Genomic DNA, 22,445 nt, shown 5'->3' on the forward strand with positions numbered 1-22,445 from the left:
AGGACCGAGCTGGCCTTATTTACCCATCTCTTCCCATCAGTATCGGAGAAGATGGCTGATCTGATGCCACCACATAGTCACAGAGGGCCCCCTGACCCCCAAAAGGCCTCAGTCTCCTCAGCAGGTACAGTCTGCTCTGTCCCTTCTTGGAGAGTCATCAGAGAACTTCTGCAGGTGTTCAATGTAGTATGTCAAAAAAAGGTTTATAGTAAAATACGTCTGGCATAAAAAAGGCATGCTACAAAAGCTCCATAAGGGTCGAAGTAAAATATATTTTGAGATGATACCGTATATTATTTTTAAAGTCATGGTAATGTCATAAAAAGTGATAAACCACATACACCTTTCCCAGCAGTGTTTGCAGAAACACAGCTCCCCTCACAACACACGTGTAAAATGACATAACAGTGCAGAAACAAGGCAAAATGACAAAAAATGTGATGTGAAATTTTATTTTAATATAAAATACATAAATAAAGCATCTGCAAGTGGCATCAGAAGCATGTGCACATGTTCATATACACATCCATATATGTAGAGGACTCAAACACGCTACCAGGCATACAGTTCACCCCACAAAATAAAAAGTACAAAGGAACAAAATGATGGTAGTAGCAGGCATGTAGAGAATACGGTACGTAGATATGTGTGGTTTGGATCAATGCCTGAACTCTACACAGGTCACATGATCACTGCAGCAGTTGTGGAGTTTCTTTAAACGTTGACCCTGGAGGCTCCGATCCAGAACCGGTTAAACTGATCGACATAAACTACTGATTGGAGATCAGTGGAACCAGAAGTCACTTTAATAACTAAGATATATCTCTCACATGCTGCAAAACATCTCCCATTAAAATCTGCAGCAACGTTTAAAACATTCATGTCTGCTTCAACTTCTAAACCTGTAGAATTAGACTTTTTCAAACATTATTAGACTCAATTTGGAAAGAAACTAGCTTTTTCTTGTTCTCTTCGCTCCAGAATAGCAAGAAAATCAACATGTTTGACAGATTGAACGCAGCCGGTGTCGTAGCAGAATACAGTATTACTTAGTTTCAATATCTCCCGGGCTCTGCCGATTGCACATTTAAAACATTTGTCCCTAAAATTAAACATAAAACAAGACTCTGTCTCACACCTTAACTTGGACACAACCCTTTAAGATTTCTTTGGCCAGATAAATTCAACTTTTTAATAAATGACTGTTGGAAGAATCTGAGAGGTGACCAATCAGCCGTCCCTATTTCAATGAAGGTGGGGCAAACAGACAAACATACCATAAGTATATTCCAGAAAACAGACAAAAATATAGGTAAAAACAGACATTCCTCAGAAAAACTATTATAGTGCTGTTTTCTGTTTTGTCCCTTGAATGAGTGGTGCAGGAATGAGTCCCAAAACCAGGTAATGAGTTAGCAGTTTACCATTTCTTGTTTGCTCAAGACAAAATCCATGTTTGTTTTTTTATGTGTTTTTGGTTAGATGCCTGAAACAAGGTTAAGACATTTTCAAGTGTTGTTCTAGGACAAATATTCTGTCACAAAATACCCCACTGCCAACTGTCTGAAGCAATAATGGCAGTTGATAACAAGAGCCTAATGAGACGACCAAACGCCATCATGACAAACATTAAACTGCTTTATCTTAGCGGTGTTGACGTGAAGCCATGCGACCGCGATGTAGTTCGTCTATGTCCGAGTAATAGCTTCTTACTTCTGGCTGTTGCATTTACGCTTTAAAGATGGTCTTAATGTGTGGGAATATCCTGCTCAACTAAACGTGGAAATATCATGAGCTTGTGTTTTCCACAGAGCATGTTTACTACAATCCAAATGAATCCCATTAGCTTTTTGCTCTGACGTCCCTTGCAATGCTAACTTCCAGGTCGGCTTACAGAAGAGCCTCATCGCCGCACCACTCGCAGCAGAACGGGTCGATATATCAGGGTGTTCAGCTCCCTTTGGGTTTCTATAAAGCCTCTGTACACAGAATTCATCCCAAACATTCCCTCTCATTTAACAACAGGATTCAGATGCTGCCGAAAAGCTTGTCGAAAAAAAAGGGATATTTTGCAGTTTGTCCCGAAGAAGAGGAACAGCTTCTTGACCAAAATAACTTTTTGAAGTTAAGCTGAACTTTAAATCTGTTTTTGGCAGGAGGGAGGAGGGGGGGGAGGGGGGGAGGCAATCAGAGCTCATGTAAAGCTGGCTTAGGCAAAGACATCCTCATCATCTTACTGGAAGAAAATGACATGTCAGCGGATACGTTTGATGCGCGCGTGTGTGTGTGTGGGCGAGCGTTCTGGGTTTGTCTATGCGAGCGTGGTTTTGAACGCCCCCCAGGCGTGGAAGCAGCGGCTGAAGCAGTGCGGCTCGTTTCCTTTCCGCACCAGACGCAGCTTCCTGGGCGGCTCGGACTCCTTGGAGCGCATGTGCTGGATGTAAACCTGCAGAGGAGAGGATCCAGTGAGACGTGGACATGGGTGGATGACAGCAGCATGTATTAACACAGATTCTCACTCACCTGGCAGGCTTTGAGACTCAGCTTGATCTCCACCTGGCTGGTCTGAGTGCCGACCCACATGTACACCTGAGGGAGGAGAGGAAATCGCGCGAAAACACAACGATTAATTCAGATAAAAAGTTATGAATTAAATGAAGAAATCCAAGTGATTCGGTCAGATTTAAGATCCATCGTTACCTCCTTCCCGTTGTCCAGCAACATGATGTCATCATCAGCCAGGTCGTCCTGACAGAAGTCCGAGCACTTCTCCGACACTGCGAAATATCCCTTCTCGTTGGAACACCTGAGGGGAGGGGGAGAGGCAGAAAGGGGAGAGAAATAAACAATGTGACGTTAACTGTTGATGAAAATGAGGAGGAAGCAGATGGTATCACATATTAATGTATAGTTCTATGAGCACTTCCTTTTAAGTACGACTCGATGACACCTAGAGGTAACGTTCACTCACCTGAAGAGCCGAGCGTGCTTCATATAATCTGCGTCTTCATCGTACTCTTTCTGAGAGCCAATCCCCACCCAGAAGAAGTTCTCTGGCTCCTCCCCCTCGTTGATTACCTGGGAGACAGATTCTTTCGTCAGTTGGACAACAAACACTTTATTGAGGGGAATAAAAAATAAAAAACACAGCTAAGTATCTTCCTCAAATCTGGATAGAGAGATAGATTTTACGGACACTTTATAGAGAAGCTTTTATATTTTGTGTGATTTATGACGTCACAAAAATGTTGATTTAGAATTCAAAATGTTGAAATTGTGGACAAAGTTGTAAACAAATTCACTATGGCTCTAGCAAACAATCCATCTTTAAGTGGAATTTAAAAGAGTATTGTAATGTTGAGCTCAGAGTTAAGTGCAGCAATGAAAGGAGTTAACAGAGGAGATATAGGAGACCGAGCTGGTGTGTGTGGAATTGATTCTTGATTGTTTTTGTAGAGCATTACGAGCTACAAGCAGAATAAAAACAAAAGGGCAAATAAAAGTCATAATGATCCCAGTAAGACACACACACACACACACACACACACACCTGTTTGCTGTACGTGTCGTCGAACATGCTGTTCATGACGTCCTCGGCCAGTTTGGCCTCGTCGGGGTCCGCGGCTCGGCCCACCCAGGTGTACACGATGCCCTGATTGTCTGTGCTCTCAAACGGTACCTGCAGAGAACATCAACTGTCACACAGGAACCAGAAAAAAACTGTATCAAACTTTATTCAAACGGTACACAAGAGACCAAACCTTGAGAATAAAGCAAAACTCTGAGTTGAGATTGCTGGAGTCTGTTCCGATCTGGATCGTCCTGAGAGAGAAAAATCAGAGGTTTGAACTCCTGCAGACAGCGGGGGGGGTGGGGGGGATCTGATAATAGAGAACAGGACTGTGTGTACCTGGTGCAAAGTGCGCTGCCATTGGTGCGTATGTGGTAGAGTGAGGGCTGAGCGGCATCCGTCTTCTGTTTCCTCTTCCCTTTGTGGATGATGAACTTCCTCTTGAAATGTGACAGGAACTTGAGGTTCTCCTGCTGCTGAGTCATACGCACCACCTGAGCATGGGGGAAGGAAGGGTTAGTTATTCATCATACACTCAGAGTAGGATTTATATTGTCCAAGAAAGCATTCCAATCCACTCCCATACCTTGAGTTTCCCGGGGAACAGACTCTCGAACTTCTTCTGCAGGGAGAAGGTGAAGGTGAGCCAGCCCATGTTAGAGGCCTGCCGGCCCTGCCAGAAGTACACCACACACTGGAAGTCTTCCTCGGGCTGTTTGTCCTCTTCCTCCGCTGCTGCTGCTGCCGCGCTCTGTCCTCCAGCGCCTTCGCCCTCCTTCTTCCCCTTCTCCTCATCCTCGTACTCCACAGGCACCCAGTACCTGAGGGAGCAGAGCGGGTGAGAGTGAGGCATGACTCGCTCTGACAGAATCAGCCAGGAGAGACTCTTCTCTTCTCTCTCTGTCCCGTCAGTTTCTGCTTAACCTTTGAGACGATAACGACATATCCAGCCTTGGATATATCAATGTTCAGCAACAGTATTTTTAAATTAGCTCAGAGTGGAAACCAGGAAAATGTCATGTTTTTAACACACATGGCAGAGCAAAAAAGAAGAGTACATCTGGTGGGAAATAGTAAAAATGTATGAATTATTATTAATTATAGACCTGTAGGAAGAGTTTGACCGTTGTTGATCCATCAGAGGCTCTGATTGGTTCCCCTGCTAGGTAATTAGTCATTTATAAGACCCACAAAGGCTTATTGGAATCACTAGATCACTGGCGAGCCCTCTGATTGGCCTATTGTTACAACTCCTCTGGTTGGTCCATTGGAACAAGCCCTGACTGGCCCGAGCGTAAAAAGCTAACCATGTTAATAAACGACTTGAATCATTATTTTAAAAGGTTTAAAATGTAAAAGCTATTAAAGTGACGGGCTCATGTACCCCCCCCCTAAAGTCCTACATTCGCGTCCCTACCTGCAGAGGAAGACGTAGCAGTCCTGCGTGTGGAAGTGACCGAACTCTTCCTCAGGCAGGCGGGCGAACTTCTTCCCCTCCAACACAAACCCTTCCATCCCATCCAGGTCCTCGTTCCACTCCTCCATCAGCTGCTCGGCCTGCACAGAGACGGAGACACGAGTAAGACCTCGGCCTCAGAGAACGTCTCCAGGTGTGTGTAACTCTCAAATGAGTGAGTTTAAAGGGAATAATAGCCCTGTTGTTACCTCAGTGAGGGGCATGGCGGGCTGCCGGGGGAGGAAGAGCGCGGTGAGGTCGGCCTTCATCTTATCCTTCTGCTCTGCGTCCTTCTTCACCTGAGAGGAAACACAGAGAAACCATTACTCTGGAGCTCCTAGGATCATGTCAGTGCTTTGGGAGCCTTTGATGGGGAGCCTGAGATCAAAGCACGATCATCAAGACGTTTCTTTTCTAAACACATGCGTCACTGACCTTGCCCTGCAGGTTGTCCTTCTGCTGCACGGTCTCAGCTGCTCTGGTGTAATCCACCTTCAGCACGTCGTCCCAGTTCTTAAACTTGGATTTATACACCTGAGGAAGAGAATGGAAAGATTGCAGATCTATTTTATTCATCCCAAAGTTTGAAATAGTTTCTGTTGACCAGTAACGCATATCTATAAATATATACATTCATCCCTGAACACACACACACACACACACACACACACACACACACACACACACACACACACATCCCATCATAAGACAGCATGTAAAGCAAGTGGATGTTATGGAGTTTCAAAAAGGGGTTTTGCTGACCCGAACCCTTTACTTCCCCCTGTCTCTGCAGTGGGTGCAGTGTGAAGGGTTACCTGGCACTCGGTGCCCTCCAGGTTGCGTGTGACAGAGGCGTGTTTGGGCCGGTGCAGCATGGAGCAGATCTCCTGACCCAGTTTCAGGGCGGCGGCTCGGACCAGACGCGGAGACTTCCTCCCGATCCAGATGAAGACGTCGGACCAGCAGTCCAGGATGTACACGCCCTTAGTGTCGAGCAGAGACTGCACCTGAGGTGGGGGGGGGGGGGGATATTGACATTTTACCCATTCTTAAGGCAATATTTCAGTTATAAATTCCTGTTTTTAGCAGACAGACGTACCAGTCTGAGCTCCGGCAGAGTGTCCAGTTTGATCTTGTGGTCTTTGTGCTCCACTGACAGCTTGTAGTTAATCTGAGGCAGCTCCAGGTAGCCCAGACCCAAGCCCACCTACAGGGCAAGAGACATAAGAGAAAAACATGAGAGAACGAAAACATGCTGCTTTAGCTGTTATCAAGCAATATAGAGATTTTGATAGTCCCTTTCTTATTGTTTCTGCAAGAACTAGGAGAGATCACATTTCCTACAACGCTGTTTTGAAGGAGTTTTTAAGCCCGTACTTCTCTGAGCAGAACCATATTTTGAACACATTTCAGTAGAAATGTGTGTAAGAAAGAAAGTTTCAAGTTGGAAAAAACCCTCCTAAACCTCGTCTAATTTACAAAAAATGAATAGGTTTATTTGCAAAGTTTAGGTCCTAGCCCCTTACAAGATAAATGATGTATTACCGTTATAAGGTAAAGTAGGGGATGTCTTTAATTTGAGTCCATACACCCATGGCATTACCCTCTTGCAATAGAAATAATAACCATACATCAATTTCCATTATGACAATAATTTCATGTGGAGCTAAATGAGTAATATACCGAGTGTCAACATTGTCCTCATATAGATATACTTATGACTCGTCTGTTTAAAGGTTAAAAAAGGACTAGTTTTAATGATCAACTTCCGTGAAATAACGTTAAACCTCTTTTATTACATTATTATAAAGTAATATTCAATAAGGGGTTTTTTATTGTTTGGTTTATCCCACATACTGCATCATGGGTCATTTACAGGAGCAGTTACACGTGACTTTGAGATGAAGCAGAAAGCTCCGCAGTAAATCCCACACGCCTCCCACAGCCCTGACCCCGTTACACTCCCTCCACACTGCAGGATCACTCCTACTGTGCTCCACCCTGACTTCAGAGGCAGCGCTGTGTAAGGTCGTTAAAAAGACGTACCTTGTAGAGTTTGGGTCTGACGGGAGAGAAGTCATCAGGGACGTGTTTCTTGATCTCCTCCGGTTGTCCTCCCAGAACCTCCCAGAAGCCCGGGGGCTCCTGGTTCTGAGAGATGGTCGTGATCTCGGCCTTCCCCTTACGCTCGTTCTTATTGATCTTCTCTGCAAACAACCTGCAAGATGAAACGATGCACAAAATGTGTCATTCACTTTATTTTTATTGAGTTCCCAACAGAAAACCACCTTTAGATTGGCCCATCAACCTACCTGGCCTTTGTGGTGCCGCTCAGAGTGGCGTTGGCTCCTCTCCAAATAAAGATGTCCGGCCCACTGTCCAACAGGAAGACAAACCTGACAAAAAGGAAGGACAATAATGATCAACCATTAAAAATAAATACTAACAAACGCAGTTAATATGTCAAACAGAAACTATCCAAGAAAGTGGGAGTGTGTGTCAAACTGTGGAAGAGCACGCATAGGCTGAAAGGTGTGTGAGCGTTACCGTGGGTCGAGTGAGGACGCCTTCACCGGGACAGACTCCAGGCGGATGTTCTTCTTGCCGTAAACTCTGTAAAGCCTGTGAGAAACAAAAAAAGATTCAACACCTCATTGAAAAATGTTTTCAGACCAACAGATTACAATAGTTATCACAGAATCAAAAGGATTTACTGCTATAATCTGACTCATTTAATCCAAAAGTAAATAATCTCTGACAGGATTACAATGTGTGAATGTTTTAAGCATGTTTTACTCATCTGTGAAAAAGTTATTTTCACTTTCAAATGATTTCTTAGTGTTTGTTGTTGTAATACTCACTTCGGCCACTAAAGGCTGAACTGCATTAGGGTGAGTTTGAAACATAAAGTACATATGATGAGTTTTGGAAAGTAATGAAGCATTTCAGAACGGGCAGTCACAACAAGCCGGAAACAAATACGCATAACCTTTAAGAAACAATCCTGGCATCACTTCTTACCCCAACAAGTTTCACAATTATAACATTTTAAGGAAGTTAGAAAGATCATCCTGTGCATTTTCTCCTGGCTCTAAACTCAGTTAAGAAAACAAAAGTTACAAAGAAATGGATCCAGGGTTTTCTGTCTTTCTAACTGGCCTCTCAGGGCTGCTGTAAAATGTTCCTGACTTGGAAGAAATATAGAAGACACATTTTTCCTTGCATCTCACCTGACGGGATAGGTGGTGTCCTCCACGGTGTAGAAGCCGCTGGCTGTTCCTCCCTCGATGTAGGAGATCTCGTTGTTAAACACCTGCAACCCAGACGGAAAAAGTGACTTTAATATTGAAGAACCAAGGTTTGACTCGATCTAAGCTGAGGTGGATTTAAAGTAATAGTGTGTGTGCATATCGTGTGTGCGCCCTCATCATCTGTACAGTATGTTTCTACGTACGGCGCTGAACTCGTCGCTCTCGTCCCCCATCTCCTCCCGTATTGTCCGGCACTCGGCTCCCAGGAAGTTCCTGAGGTTGACGGAGTGGATGGCGGCGCCGGCCTTCTTGTCCAGCGTGGCGTCCTGACCGATCCAGTAGAAGATCTGCCAGTTCAGCTGGCCGTTCTCATCCAGGTAGGTCTGCAATTCCACCACAGAAGAAGTCAAGAGAGATGTCCTGGCACATTGAGTACATGAAAGATTACCAAAGAAATTCATATTCTTTGTTGTTTGATGGGATGCTCCACCTTGAGGATGATGTAGCTGTCAGCCTCGTAGAACTTGCTGTGGAAAGCCTCGTCCACCTGCAGAGGAATAAAGTTCTCTATCTGCCACACCGTTACCCCTGGGACCTGCAGGACAGACACAGCAGAGGTTAGAGTTAAATATATAATACAATATAAACATACAACATGACATTAAATATCCAGTAAAATATAGAATGGATTACAAATATTTAAATTGTGCACGTTACCTGGCCCACGTCCTCCATAAAGAACTCGGAGTAGTCCAGCGCCGGTTTCTCCAGACTTTGGTCCCAGCGCCGGATCTTCAGGTCAGCGTATTTGGGATCCCCGTTCTCCTGCAGGAACAAAAGATATGTTGGTAAATAAAAAATACTGTGTTCATCCTTCTTCCCCTGGGCAGAGTATCCCTGCTGATCGTCACCTTTGACTCCAGGTTGTTCCTCTCCTGTGCGACGTCACTCATGCCCTTCAGCACCTGCTTGGCCTGATCGTCCTGAGAGCAGTCCTTCCTCCTCCTAAGCCTCATCTTCCTCGCCAGGGGATCTCGGGGGCTGGCTCCTGGAGACATGAAGACACGGGTGTGAGGAGTTACTCACCATCAGCTGACAGATATCATCAGCGCGTGATTTTTTACTATATAATATCCAATAAGGCACTGATACTATAAACATTAAAGTAGAAACGCTTCCTCCAGTAACAGACGTAAACACACACCTCCTCCGGCGGCGGCCACAGTAGCCGGCGAGGCCCCGGCCAGGCGCAGCTGGTTCGGCAGAGAGAAGTCGATGTTGTACCACTCGGCTCCGCGGTCCACCGGCTTCGGAGGCATCACCAGGTTAGGGTTCTCACGCACATCCAGAACCTGCAGGGGGTAAAAAAAACCATTTAAATCATAAAATATGTTTGGGAGTGTTTATCATTTGGACGTTAGAGCACTAATCCTTTCAGGTCAGTTTGTCATTTTATGTTATATTCCTACAGAAATGTCAAATCTACTGGATTATATTCTTCTTTTTCATTAGTTTCTATGCATGTCAGACATTTGCTTTATCCAACTTTATCTTATTTCATTCCTACATTTATAGTGAATTTGTTATATTTCTCAGTCATGAGAGCACTTTTAAATAATTTACAATTTTCCCTAAAATAAATGCTGTAATTGACTCGCGCCATTGCAAGGAATTTCAGGTCATCCAACACCACGGCAAATAAGATTTCCTTATAATACAATTTTTAAAAATCTATAAAGAAATTGATGGGTTAAAACTAGACCATATATTCCATATTTCGACCGTCTGGTAGCACCGAGTCAGTGTTTCAAAAAGTGAATTAGTAATTACCTCTAAATCAGTGAGGAAGTGGATGGCCTCCGGCAGCGTTACCAGCCGGTTTTTATTCAGCACCAGCTTCTTCAGCTTGCCACACCTAGACAACAGAAAACCACACACTTTATCAACATGAACGGCGACTCCTGTGTTGACATAACTCATCATGTACAGAGCATCTGCTACTGCCAGTCAACTTCTACACAGCTGTTGAATCTGGTTTGGTTTAAATGCTTCTTTATCAAGACTCAGCCTTGTAGGGAAGAATATCAATACCAGAGTAACAGTGCACGTCAATCTGTGAGTGTGTTGGTGTGTTAAGCTGACCTGCAGAGCCCCTCTGGGATGAGTTCCAGGTTGTTGTTGGCGGCCATGAACTCTGTGAGGCTGGACAGTTTGCCCACGCCCGGAGGCACCCCGTCAAAGTCCAGTTTGTTGGAGTTTACATACAGCTTCTTCAGTTTGGACAGCTTACAGATTGCAGACTGAATAGAGATGCACAAGAGACATTTAGATTCAAAGTAAGTATTTGATTGAAAATACTAAACTCTAGCAAGTAAACATAAACAACTTAATAAATGATCAACATTAAAAGTTACAAATATTGGCATTGAGTCACAGCTGTGTCAGTGTGCTTACGGGCAGGGAGGTGAGCTGGTTGCGGCTCAGGTTGAGCGTCTCCAGCTGCGTCCACTGGTCGATGCAGAGGGACAGCTCTGTGATCTGATTGCTGCTCAGGTTCAGTCTCTTCAAACTGCCCAGAGAGTAGAGACACTCCGGCACCCGGGACAGGTCGTTACAGGACAGGTCAACATCTGGGAGAGACGGGGGGGATAGAGGGAACACGTGGTAGTTAGGGAGTATGTACCATATGTACCACAGTGCCAAGAGGTAAATGTAAGAAGGAGAATGTGCCAGGTCCCTGAAAAATGGTCTGGAAGAAACATGACAGTGGTGTGTGTGAATGTATCCAAGTGTGTTACCTGCTAACTGTGTCAGACCCTCCAGGCTGGTGGGCATGTTGCTCTGGGTCCTCTGGGTGTTCCTCAGGTGGAGAGTCTGTAATGCCACCATGGCTGGCAGCTGACTGCTCACACAGACGCACAGAGAAATAAAGAGAGAGAAAGAAACACCAAATCAATCCACGTTTCTGTCATGTTAGCTTTATGGCTAACCTTTGAATTTCTGTGGGTTTGGGTAAAGAAATTTAAATTGCACTGGCTGCCTGCTGGGGTAGAAACACGGACCCTCAGATTCAGCACATTGACTCCCTAAGCCATAGCTGCTGTAAAGAAGTCTCGTCCTCTTACCGCAGCTGAGCGTGCATCAGCGGGTTGTTGTTCAGGGTGAGCGTCTGCAGGTGGACCAGGCGTCTCATCTGCGGCGGCAGGCTGTCCAGCTTGTTGTCGCTCAGGTCCAGATACAGCAGGTCAGTCAGGTTGATGAACAGCTGGTTGGGGATGGCGTCGATGCTGTTGTGGCTCAGATTCAGCACCAGCATGTTCCTGCTGTTCTCCAGTTCCCGCGGGATCTCTGTCAGCTGGTTGAAACTCAAGTCCTGAAGGAAAGTAATGGGGAATGGGGCATTTCTTTTTTTAGAAAATACTTACAGGGAGTTATTTTCTGAAACAGTAACGATTGGTAATCAACTGAAAACTGGGACAGTGACAATTATAAAGTTGAGGCTTTAGATTAGAACATAAGTGAATTTTGACGCTGTGAAAATTGTCAGCTGATCAGCATATGAACTGGGATTCTGTGAGATTATTACACACCAGCACAGAGAGGTCATCTAGCTGAAAGATGTCATCGGGGACTCCAGAGTTTTTCAGGTTGTTGGCTCTGGCTACCACCGCCTGCACACAGAGAAACACATTTAGGGCAATAAAAAAAACGACACAGGTGCGAGGAGAAACAGGCCATATTTAAAGCATCACATTTAAATCACAGTGCTTGAAGCTAGCAAGAAACTGCCACATGCTTTTTCTTGAGCGTGTGTGGGTGTCACTCACTCGTAGGTTCGGTAAACTTGACAGTTCTCCATGTAGAGTGGTCAGGCTGTTGTGACTCACTGAAAGATGTTCCTGAAGAAGGAAAACAGAGGTTTTGTTTACAGATATGCAGCGAACTGCACAAACAAAACATGACCCCATAAATACGCTCTACAACGTGCTGTGGTGCAGTTTGCAATGTACTTCTTGCACTAATTCCCATTTATCCCTAAATAGAATGATTCAACTGCACACAGGATCACCTCAAACACAGCCCAGACACTATGACTCCTAGTCCAGATTACAGACCAATCTTATTTACCTACACCTGGTAATATCAAGAATGTTAGCTTCACTTTTTCACTGCAGCCTGCTGAATAAAGCTCTTTAGATTAGAGATAATCCTATCAAAGATATCTAGGATAAAAGTAAGGCTGTGTTTTTAATCAAGTGATGTTTTACTGATTCCTAAATCTACTAATGACTGTGACTTTCTTGGTTGCTCACACATTACGTTTGAAATCCTCATAGATATTGTTATAGACGGCATGTCAAATTACAGGTTACAACGACGATTTAAAGTGCAGTCCTGAACGTCTCACCAGCTTCTGCAGAGAGGCCAGCTCCTCTGGGAGGTAACACAGTCCGGTCCTGTTCAGCTTCAGCCATCGCAGACTGCTCATACACTTGACATGCTCGGGGAAGTACCCGCCCTGCAAAGACAGATAGGAAAGGAGGTCAATGCCACGTCTCTGTAAAGTTAAATTGAGAGGAAGCTGGTGGAGGGTGCAAATAAAACCCACCGGCCATTGTCTGATTACCTGAATAACTTGAGATGGAAATGTTGGTGTAAGACCCTTAGTGTTGTGTTACCAAAACACATGGAAATACATTTAATACAATGCCAGCCAATAGAGCAAAGTTCCGACTATTCTTTTTTTCCCAAAATGTTCCAAATAACTTCCATATCTTTAGCTAAATGTATTTATCACAGCATATGAACCGTGTTAATCCATAAGACTAAGAACGGTACATTTCTCGTATGCACCTAGAAACAAAAACAGAAGTGGACAGCTTTGCTGGTTTCAATGTGGGTCAACTTGTCGAAACAACTAAGCAATTTAAATCACCTACATGAGCATTGAAAGCAAACATTTAGCTAGCTGTGATGTGTAGTATTTTATAAGAACCCTTTCACTCGTTATGATTCAATGTTAGGCAGAGGAAATGATGTCATCCTGTACTGGCTGATATTAGCAGCCAGTCATTTAACAATAAAGTTATTTATCCAGCTTTGTACTATTCTCATACCAACATGGCAGCTAGCATTACGTACACAAATAGTTCTGACAGTTAGTATACATGCCAGATGATCTCAGCTGTCACTGCTGGCAGCCGGGCTGCTTTTAATTCCAGTCTGTCAAACTAAGCTCACAAAGTGTTGTCTGTGTTAAATCCTGCAACCATGACGACATTGAGTCAACAAACTCTAAAACATTAACCAAATATATTGATTTGTTGGCCATGTAGGTTAGGGATTGTACTCTAACGCTGATAAAGCTGAAACGTGTTGTGAAGGGATGTTTGAGTCACAGAGTTAGCCAACAGTGAAGCTAAGTTTGCTAGCTAACGTGACGTTGAAACTAGAGCTAAAGATCCCAAACTATTCAGAATGAGCTAACGTTTAACAAAGTAGATAACAAATCGTTCAGTTAAGAAAGCTCCCCTGAATAGAAATGGTTAAAATGCCAGGAAATAGACTTGTGACGGAAAGCAGACAGCTACTCTGTCCATGTCAAACATCTGACAACTGGCTAACGCCCAATGCTAGCGACGTTCGGCTAAGCTAGTGTTTAGCAAGTTTAGCATTTAGCCGTTTGTTGTGACTGTCTAACTTGGAATAGCTTTAGCTAGCTAGCTCAACGTGTTCAACAGCGACGAATTTAAAACCAACGAAAACTGGTTGGAAGACTTACTTTGAAGTCGTTTCCACTGAGATCTACCCCTCTGATGAAGGGAAGAACTCCGGTGGCAGCCATTTCTGGATGCTTTATCAGCTGCTCTGCCCTCAACTGTCTATTTTGGTAGAGGCAGGGAGGGATGTGGCTGCGGTACGCTTCTTCTTCGTTGGTTTTAATGGCGGGCGACACACCAACGTTTAAAGGTGCATAGTGCCACCTACCGTACCGGAGTGTGTGCCTTTTATTTACATTTATTGAAATGATTAAATTAAACGGGAACTACGATGCTATATTCTATATTTAAATAAAGTCCTTTGAAACTGGCTGCCTCCTAGTACTAGGATGGGTTAAATGCAGAGTACCAATTTCACTGTGTGTGCTCTGCTGTGTGCATGTTTGTGAGACTAATAAAGAGGGTTTCATCCTCCGATTCTATCTATCTTCTTAGTTTGACAATTATAATACTACAACAAGATTCAAGATTCAATGATTTATTGTGATATGGACTGTAAAGTGTAGATATGGAAAAGCTTAAGTCCCAGGCTCCTCTAACAATGCAACATGAATATATATCGAACATAAAACCAATACAAATAGTGAAAGAAATGAGTGCAGGAACAAGTCTATATATACATGTAAATTGAGTATGATATATACAGTGTAATGAAATTAAATACTATGTATTACCTTGATAACTATTTAGATAAGTAAATAGCAAGATGACAACAGATAAATGCTTATAGAGGCACCTTACAGAGCTAGGGTGTTTAATAGTCTTTGGCCAGTGGAATCAAATCTGTAATGCAAGTAACTCTTTGCAATATGATTTTACCTCTGTGATCTAGCTTCTACCACATTCTACATGTTGTTTTTTAAATACATATCCCTTCAGTATTTGTCTTTCTCCAGTGAATCTTCTTCAACCTAATAGACCACAAACTGTGTTGGGTAGTTTTAATTTACAGTCTATGATCAGGAGTCAAAGCTTTTACTGAAGTGTGTGTGTGTGTGTGTGTGTGTGTGTGTGTGTGTGTGTGTGTGTGTGTGTGTGTGTGTGTGTGTGTGTGTGTGTGTGTGTGTGTGTGTGTGTGTGTGTGTGTGTGTGTGTGTGTGTGTGGTAAACCGTTAAATTAGGTAATAAATCAATAGATAGATTGGATCTTTTTCTGATAGACCTCTATAGTCGGACCCTATGGAGATTAAAATAATGCATAAAGTATTCAGACCTAAAGCACTTTGGCAAAAAAGTAAAAAATGTAATTGCAAAGGAAGTGTTTTCCTTCATAAGGAATTAAAACTGGTAATAGGTATTTACTGTGACAGTAAATGATGTACTCAACGATTTTTAAAATTTCAATCAACTTCACTTTGTCTCAGTTTTGCTCCCCCTTTTCACTTTCTTCAATTCTCTTCAATGGCCTCAAACGTCTTCTCATCTGGACAAAATGTCCCAACCATTTACAACACTCATTTGTGATTTTCTCCATGTAGGTTGGATTGTACTCTATCGCTGAAAAGTAACTGTTGTGAAAGGATTTGTATCACAGAGTTGCAACAGTGAGCATTGCAAACGCCTTAACTCACAAGTCCCCTTCGATGAGCTCTTTAAAGTGTAGTTACCAACAGTGTTCAGTGAAACTCCATGATAGATGGTTACAATGCCAGGAAAGTTGTGAGGAAAGCAGAAGGTATTGTCCATTAAATTGACACTGGTCTAACCCCATGCAGGAAGTTCGGCTAGCTAGGTGGGCACAGGAATTAGGCCGTTGTTTGAACTGTCTACTTGGATCGTTTAGCTAGTGTCAATGTCACAGGACGATATTTCACCAAACTGGTTGGTAAGACTTAGTTTAAGTTCAGTTTACCACGAAACCCTCTGATGCAGAGAGATGGGGCAGCTTCTTTTATCCTCTCCTCATGCTCTTTGATTGTAAAAGGGTTGTTCGCCATCTTCGTTGGTTTTATCCGAACCCAGTTTCCCAAGAGATACCGTCCGAGTTTGGTGTTTTATTCATTTATTGAATGATAAATAAACGGCTCGATGCTTATTCAATTTATAAAGTACTTTGAAACGCTCTCAGTCTAGAAACAGCGATTTCATGTGTATGTTCGATTTTTGGACTAAAAAATTATTGATTTAACTAAAAGTTACAATTGAATAAAAATAGACATGATGTCATCCTGTACTGGCTGATATTAGCAGCCAGTCATTTAACAATAAAGTTATTTATCCAGCTTCGTACTATTCTCATATCATACCAACATGGCAGCTAGCATTACGTACACAAATAGTTCTGACAGTTCCCTGCCAAACAGCATGCTGGGTAGAGCTCACTCATTGCTAGGGGATGCAATATGCCAAGCAATGTTTATTACTAAGGACCCAAGGAAGCAAGTGTCGGATATAAAGTTGTTTTTCTTGAGAAACCAGCAAATCTAGAAGCCAGGACATGTTTTGAGTACTGCACTTGTAAATGTTAAAAATGTAAAACACACAATTCCTCTGCACTTTTTTTACTTTACGTTTTCCATTTTTACTGCTCTTCTCCTTTTACAGTAGAGTAGAGTAGACGCTCTGCAGAGGGCACTGGATGAAGTCTGTCCTCAATAGAAATGTTAAGAAACTGGACAATCAGTCATGTTGAACAGCCTGATGCAAAGCCTGGACTGACTGCGTGAGTCATCAAAGACATGCACATTATAGAAAACAATCAATGTGGTCTAACTGCTTTTGCTCATGAGTCAAGTCTATGTGTCTGAACAGGTGATCTTACAACACATCACATCAAGAACATTGATAGCAGGTTCTGCAGGTTCTACATTTGATTTCAGACTTATCTAAGGAAGTCTTTGGACAATGTATGCAAGTGAGTAATACAAATTAAACTTAGCAAGCAAATGCTTAGCCGAAGTAACCTTTGCACCTACGTTACTTTGCATCAGTTCCAGCTCATGTAAACAATATGACATGATTCCTTAAAGCTTAGGTGGGTAGTATTTTAGACACTTTGTCACAAAACTACATCTCCCATATTACTCAATTAAAAACATTCCTTGCCAAGGCGTTTACTGTCAAAGGACTGAAATGGGACTGCCTGACAGGTAAACTATAAGCCTACTTCTCTACCTGCCTCTCTACCTACCTGCCTCGCTATCTGCCTCTCTATCTGCCTCTCTACCTACCTGCCTCTCTACCTGCCTGCCTCTCTACCTGCCTGTTTCTATACCTACCTGCCTCTCTACCTACCTGCCTCTCTACCTGCCTGCCTCTCTACCTGCCTCTCTACCTACCTGCCTCTCTACCTGCCTGCCTCTCTATCTACCTGTTTCTCTACCTGCCTGCCTCTCTACCTGCCTCTCTATCTGCCTCTCTACCTACCTGCCTTTCTATCTGCTTCTCTACCTACCTGCCTCTCTATCTGCCTATCTACCTACCTACCTGCCTCTCTATCTGCCTCTCGATCTGCCTCTCTATCTACCTGCCTCTCTATCTGCCTATCTACCTACCTGCCTCTCTATCTGCCTCTCTATCTGCCTATCTACCTACCTGCCTCTCTATCTGCCTCTCTATCTGCCTCTCTATCTGCCTCTCTACCTACCTGCCTCTCTATCTGCCTCTCTTCCTACCTGCCTCTCTATCTGCCTCTCTATCTGCCTCTCTATCTGCCTCTCTACCTACCTGCCTCTCTATCTGCCTCTCTTCCTACCTATCTACCTACCTGCCTCTCTACCTGCCTCTCTACCTGCCTCTCTACTAACACATGTTCAACTGTCTTCATTCATTTACAAAACTCTAATTTATCTGTATCTGTTTTGTTCATGATGAATAATGTATCATCGAGTCCAGTGTGTCCCAATCCCAACCTGGAGAAAACTGTACATTATTTTCTGCAAATTCCCTTTAAACTTTGATAGTCTGACATACCTTTTGAATAGTAAAGTAATCATTACTGCCACCGCCTGTTTCGGAATGTGTGCTAAAGGTTATAATAATGAGTGCCTACAGCGTCACCTAGTGATCATAACCAGGGATTACAATGCACCCAGGGCTGTGTGGGTGTCCCGATTTCAATCAGGACTTGCTAATTAAGGTGTCTTATTTAAAAGCTCAGACTAAAGATTTAAATTAAATTAAACACATTACCTTTAGATAACAACACTTTTATTTAGCAAAACATTATGGGAGTGTGGGGCACTAGATTAATTCGATTCCATTCTCAGGAATCTATTTGTGTTAGGGATTATGAGTTGCACATTTCCTTTTCCTAACCCTAATGTAGGCTACAGTAAAAAATGCAGTTACATAGAAACTGTCAAGTCATTAAGAGATAGCGATAGTAAAACCGGAAGAGGTATAACGTGTTTTCAAAATAAGAACGTTTCTCAAGAAAGCTTATGATGCATGATGACGTCTTGAGAAAAAATGTTTTATTTTGAAGGGCTGTTGAAGCAGTGGAATCGGAAGTGTTTTGTATGAGATCCTCCCCGTCAGCTGTGCAGTTAAATATCCGTCGCTTAGCCAGCCAAGAAAAACATTAAATAAAAAAAGCTATTTTAGTTTTTACATTATGGATAAGAATATAACGCGATACAATGTTCAGCTATATATTTATGATTTATCGAGAGGAATGGCCCGCAGCCTTAGTCCCATCATGTTAGGTAAGTGCAGATACAAAATCCGGCCTTGGACACAAACAGAGGTTTTATTATATATGTATTAACAGTTTTTTAACACTGTTTTTGTATTCAATTATTACCGTTCAGTAAACTGATATTTAGTTATATTATTTTATACATTTATTTTGAAAATATAATGTGAATCGTGACTAATATCTTCATTTTAAGGAATGGTTTAGGTCTTTATTATGGGTTGATAATAAACTCACTCACTTGATATTTACAGCTGCTCTGAATATCGACTGCAAACCATTTATTTTCGACACTTTTTTCCTTTTTTTGTTACAGGAAAGCAACTGGATGGTATATGGTATGAACCTTTTTCTTTTATTTTGACAGCTGTCTTGTTTGAGACCTAAAAAGACCTATTGAGTTATGAAAACATTGCTTGTCTAGGCCAGTCACCCATTAATTATCACAGAAAACACATTAGTTAATTTAATAAAATATTGTAATAATTACTCGAAATGTTTTCTTTAATTAAAGGCTGAAATTTAGGATTATTTTTCATTGATTCATTGAATATTGATAAACCATTTGGTCAGTACAATGGCAAGAATAAAAAAGAAAAATATCCATCTTTTTTTTTTAAATCCAAGGTATCTCTTTTATTGTCTTTTTTTTACTCGAAAATCATAAAATATTCACTAAAAATTATTTAACAAGTCTGAAAATTTGAAACTGAACAGGCATACTTTTAAAAAATGATCAATCAGTTGGTTGCCATTTATTTTTGCGTCATTTAGCTTATTAATACAGCAACTAATTGTTGCAGCTCTACCTTATATTGTTATTTATTGAGGTTTTTTTCATTTGTTTTGGTTTATATTATTTTTAAACCAAATTAAGGATATCCTAAAATACAGAATTATTTGACAATATAAGAAAATTGTATAAAAAATCACATACTTAGAGAGTCCATTATAAAAATCCATTTATCAAAGGCTCGGTTTGTAGTTTGTCTAACTGGTTTATGGCTTGCTCTTTTGTAAAGAGACACTAAGTTACCACTTTAAATAAATACAATTAAACTGTTATGATCTGTATTTACCTCTTTGTTCATTTTGGGTTTTCTTCCAGGCACACAGCTATAGTGGCATACGGTGATGAGTTCTTCTTTGGAGGGGAGGGGATCTCCAGCTGTCCGCCGGTGAGTCTGTATAAAGGGGACTGACTTCTTTCACAACTGTTATTTTCCACATACTCAAGAAGGAAAATCCTGCAAACGAAAAGTTACAGTGGAGAGATTTACAAACATTTCGTAGTTTGATTTCATAACAATTCAGAAAAATCGTTTAGAACTTAATTAAAAATTATTTTTAAAAAATGTTTCAGTCTAAGCAATGGTTATATGTATTACTTCAATCTGTTTAACCTATTCACCCATCTTGTAAACTGTAAATCATTTTAGGTTTAATATATTTTTAAAGGCCGTTTTCTCAGAATGAGTTATTTCTTATACCCTGAGCATACTTAAACAGGCCCATTCAATGACCCCTGCTCTTATCAACAGCTATAACACGACATGTAAATGTTATGAGACATTGTCTGTTGTGTGTTTGTCAGGGTGGGACGATGCTGGGTCCTCCAGACACAGTAGTGGAGCTTGGCGAGACCGAAGTATCTGAGGAGATCTTCATGGAGTACCTCTCTTCCCTGGGAGAAAGCACATACAGGTGGAGTGACTGATATACAGCTCTTCTTCAAGGCTATACAAATTAAGACATGTAGTAAATATTTAAGACAAAAGATGCTCACTCAGTTCTCAAAGTTTGGTTGTTGTAACGTGTGGCTAATTTCACAACTTTTTTTTGGGGTTCAGAGGTGACAGGTATCGTCTGTTTGAGCACAACTGCAACACCTTCACCAACGAGGTTGCTCAGTTCATGACGGGCAACTCCATCCCATCCTACATCACCGACCTTCCATCAGAAGTCCTCTCCACGTGAGTGTTTAACTCAATCTGTCCTCTTCCTGTGATTTCAATCGAAGGTTTAAGACAATATAATGTAAAAAAGTCACAATAATAATCATTTTAAATGTGAAAATAGTTGAACTAACATCAAGCTTCTGGAAATTGTAGTCAAACCAGTTTATTACATGTGGTTTATACTGCATGTAAAAGGACTCAAATCAATTTTAAGAACCCTGGCTGCTGGTATAAAATATCTAAACTTTTCTGTCTATCTCCAGACCGTTCGGCCAAATCCTGCGGCCGATCCTGGACTCGATCCACATCGCCCCTCCAGGAGGAAACGTCATCAACGGGGGGAGAAATGCGTAACCTGAGAGCAACAGAATCACCGTGTGCTCACAAGGTCACTTTCATTGTAGTCAGACAGTCAAAAATAATTGTCTTTCTTTCTCCTTTCCTTCTGTACATACATTACACACTATAGCATTTAAGCTAATGGCCATTTTGGAAGCTATTACTGATGAATAACCAGTGTTTTCTTAAAAAATCTACAATTTACACCTCCTTAAGATCTACATGATTTAGTTCTTGAATATTGTTAAATGGGAATCTGGCATCGAATTCAATGTACTTAGAAGAAAAACACTGATACAGTTAAGGGTTTACCAGCATAGCAGGATATAAGATGCTTTTTAACACTTAAATCTGACTTTAAAGAATGTTGCCTTCTTATATATAAATCTATGGAAAGTCAGTTGTCCAATTTAGCTTTTTTCAGAAGTGAAATATAACCGACAAATCTATATTATTGATTCGGTGCACTGCGGCGTTACTTAGCATTTACATTTTGCGAGAAATTAAACGTTAACTCCATAACATATTGCACTTTTTACTCCATAACATTTATCTATAGGCTGTTATTACACCACCTACAACATTAAAATACCTCTTGCGCATTGGTGCATCCAACTTAGGAAGTACATTACATTTTATACAACAAAGTAAACAATGTTCCTCAGTTGGAACTAGTTTGATTCCCATTTTGGTTTTAATTTAATAAGATTATATTTCTGTAGTTCAGTTATTTAATCATTAATTTAATTGTTTTCCACTGACATCATTTATCTGAGTGTACACCTCTATATAGATATATTTAATATATTCAATAAAATTAAGGAAAACCAGGTAGTTGAAGGATCTTTTAATGTCAGTCATATTTTAATTTTGCACTTTTATGGTTGTTTTGTCTATTTTTATTTGGTAGCCTGTAGTTAAATGTCCGTCATTGACCCTTTTATACCTGTAATACGTTTGTCTGTTTCTGTCGAGTTCAACTCTCATGATATGATTTGATTTGTTGCATCTTTTGTGATAAAGCAGGTCATCGATGCCTAACTCAAACTGGAGTTATAATATATGTAGAGGTGATGTCATTATAGCAGGACTGGGATCAGTTCACTTTAAATTGAGTTATTACATGGCTTAGTTGAATACTCAATTTTGATTGGTCAATACGGACATGTTAAGACTCCTTTGTTTACTTCTGCAACATAGTGACATCACTGTTACCGTTGTGCTTCTATTGGCTACACATTGTATGTGGTAGGCTAAGGGACGGGACGTCTCTAAGCGGCTGACCAATCACAACAGAGCCGCCCCAGCTAACCAATCAGAGCAGACTGGGCTCTGGTTGGAAAAATATAGACCTTTTTGAACATTAAAGCATGTAAACATGTCACATTAGAGGCAGAAAATACAAATATGAACCTGGAAATTAGCAGTAGATGTCCTCTTGTCTGTTGAAAGTG

The 22,445-nt window shown here is 41.6% G+C and overlaps 2 protein-coding genes across 2 annotated transcripts; one reads left to right on the forward strand and one right to left on the reverse strand.

Moving 5' to 3' along the window:
- Positions 1–436: 436 nt before the first annotated feature.
- Positions 437–14,200, reverse strand: flii (FLII actin remodeling protein). Its single transcript, XM_063904117.1, has 31 exons — positions 14,061–14,200; positions 12,687–12,797; positions 12,106–12,177; positions 11,869–11,949; positions 11,404–11,651; positions 11,077–11,180; positions 10,733–10,908; positions 10,421–10,578; positions 10,109–10,193; positions 9,483–9,630; positions 9,190–9,326; positions 8,996–9,103; positions 8,769–8,873; positions 8,482–8,661; positions 8,258–8,340; positions 7,575–7,649; positions 7,340–7,423; positions 7,074–7,245; positions 6,127–6,234; positions 5,843–6,034; positions 5,463–5,561; positions 5,237–5,326; positions 4,989–5,128; positions 4,158–4,392; positions 3,911–4,065; positions 3,762–3,822; positions 3,551–3,679; positions 2,972–3,078; positions 2,701–2,806; positions 2,524–2,589; positions 437–2,446 (listed from the first exon to the last, which is right to left on the reverse strand). Exons 1-31 carry the CDS (start codon positions 14,121–14,123, stop codon positions 2,312–2,314), a joined length of 3,813 nt encoding a protein of 1,270 aa, XP_063760187.1. The 5' UTR covers positions 14,124–14,200; the 3' UTR covers positions 437–2,311.
- Positions 14,201–18,494: 4,294 nt separating this feature from the next.
- desi1a (desumoylating isopeptidase 1a) lies at positions 18,495–22,068 on the forward strand. Its single transcript, XM_063904062.1, has 6 exons — positions 18,495–18,704; positions 19,011–19,032; positions 19,803–19,872; positions 20,289–20,398; positions 20,545–20,667; positions 20,916–22,068. The coding sequence occupies exons 1-6, from the start codon at positions 18,614–18,616 to the stop codon at positions 21,004–21,006; spliced, it is 507 nt and encodes a 168-aa protein (XP_063760132.1). The 5' UTR covers positions 18,495–18,613; the 3' UTR covers positions 21,007–22,068.
- The last annotated feature ends 377 nt before the right edge of the window (positions 22,069–22,445 follow it).

Source organism: Eleginops maclovinus, chromosome 16, assembly GCF_036324505.1.
Source record: "Eleginops maclovinus isolate JMC-PN-2008 ecotype Puerto Natales chromosome 16, JC_Emac_rtc_rv5, whole genome shotgun sequence".
In the NCBI taxonomy this organism is placed as follows: Eukaryota; Metazoa; Chordata; class Actinopteri; order Perciformes; family Eleginopidae; genus Eleginops; species Eleginops maclovinus.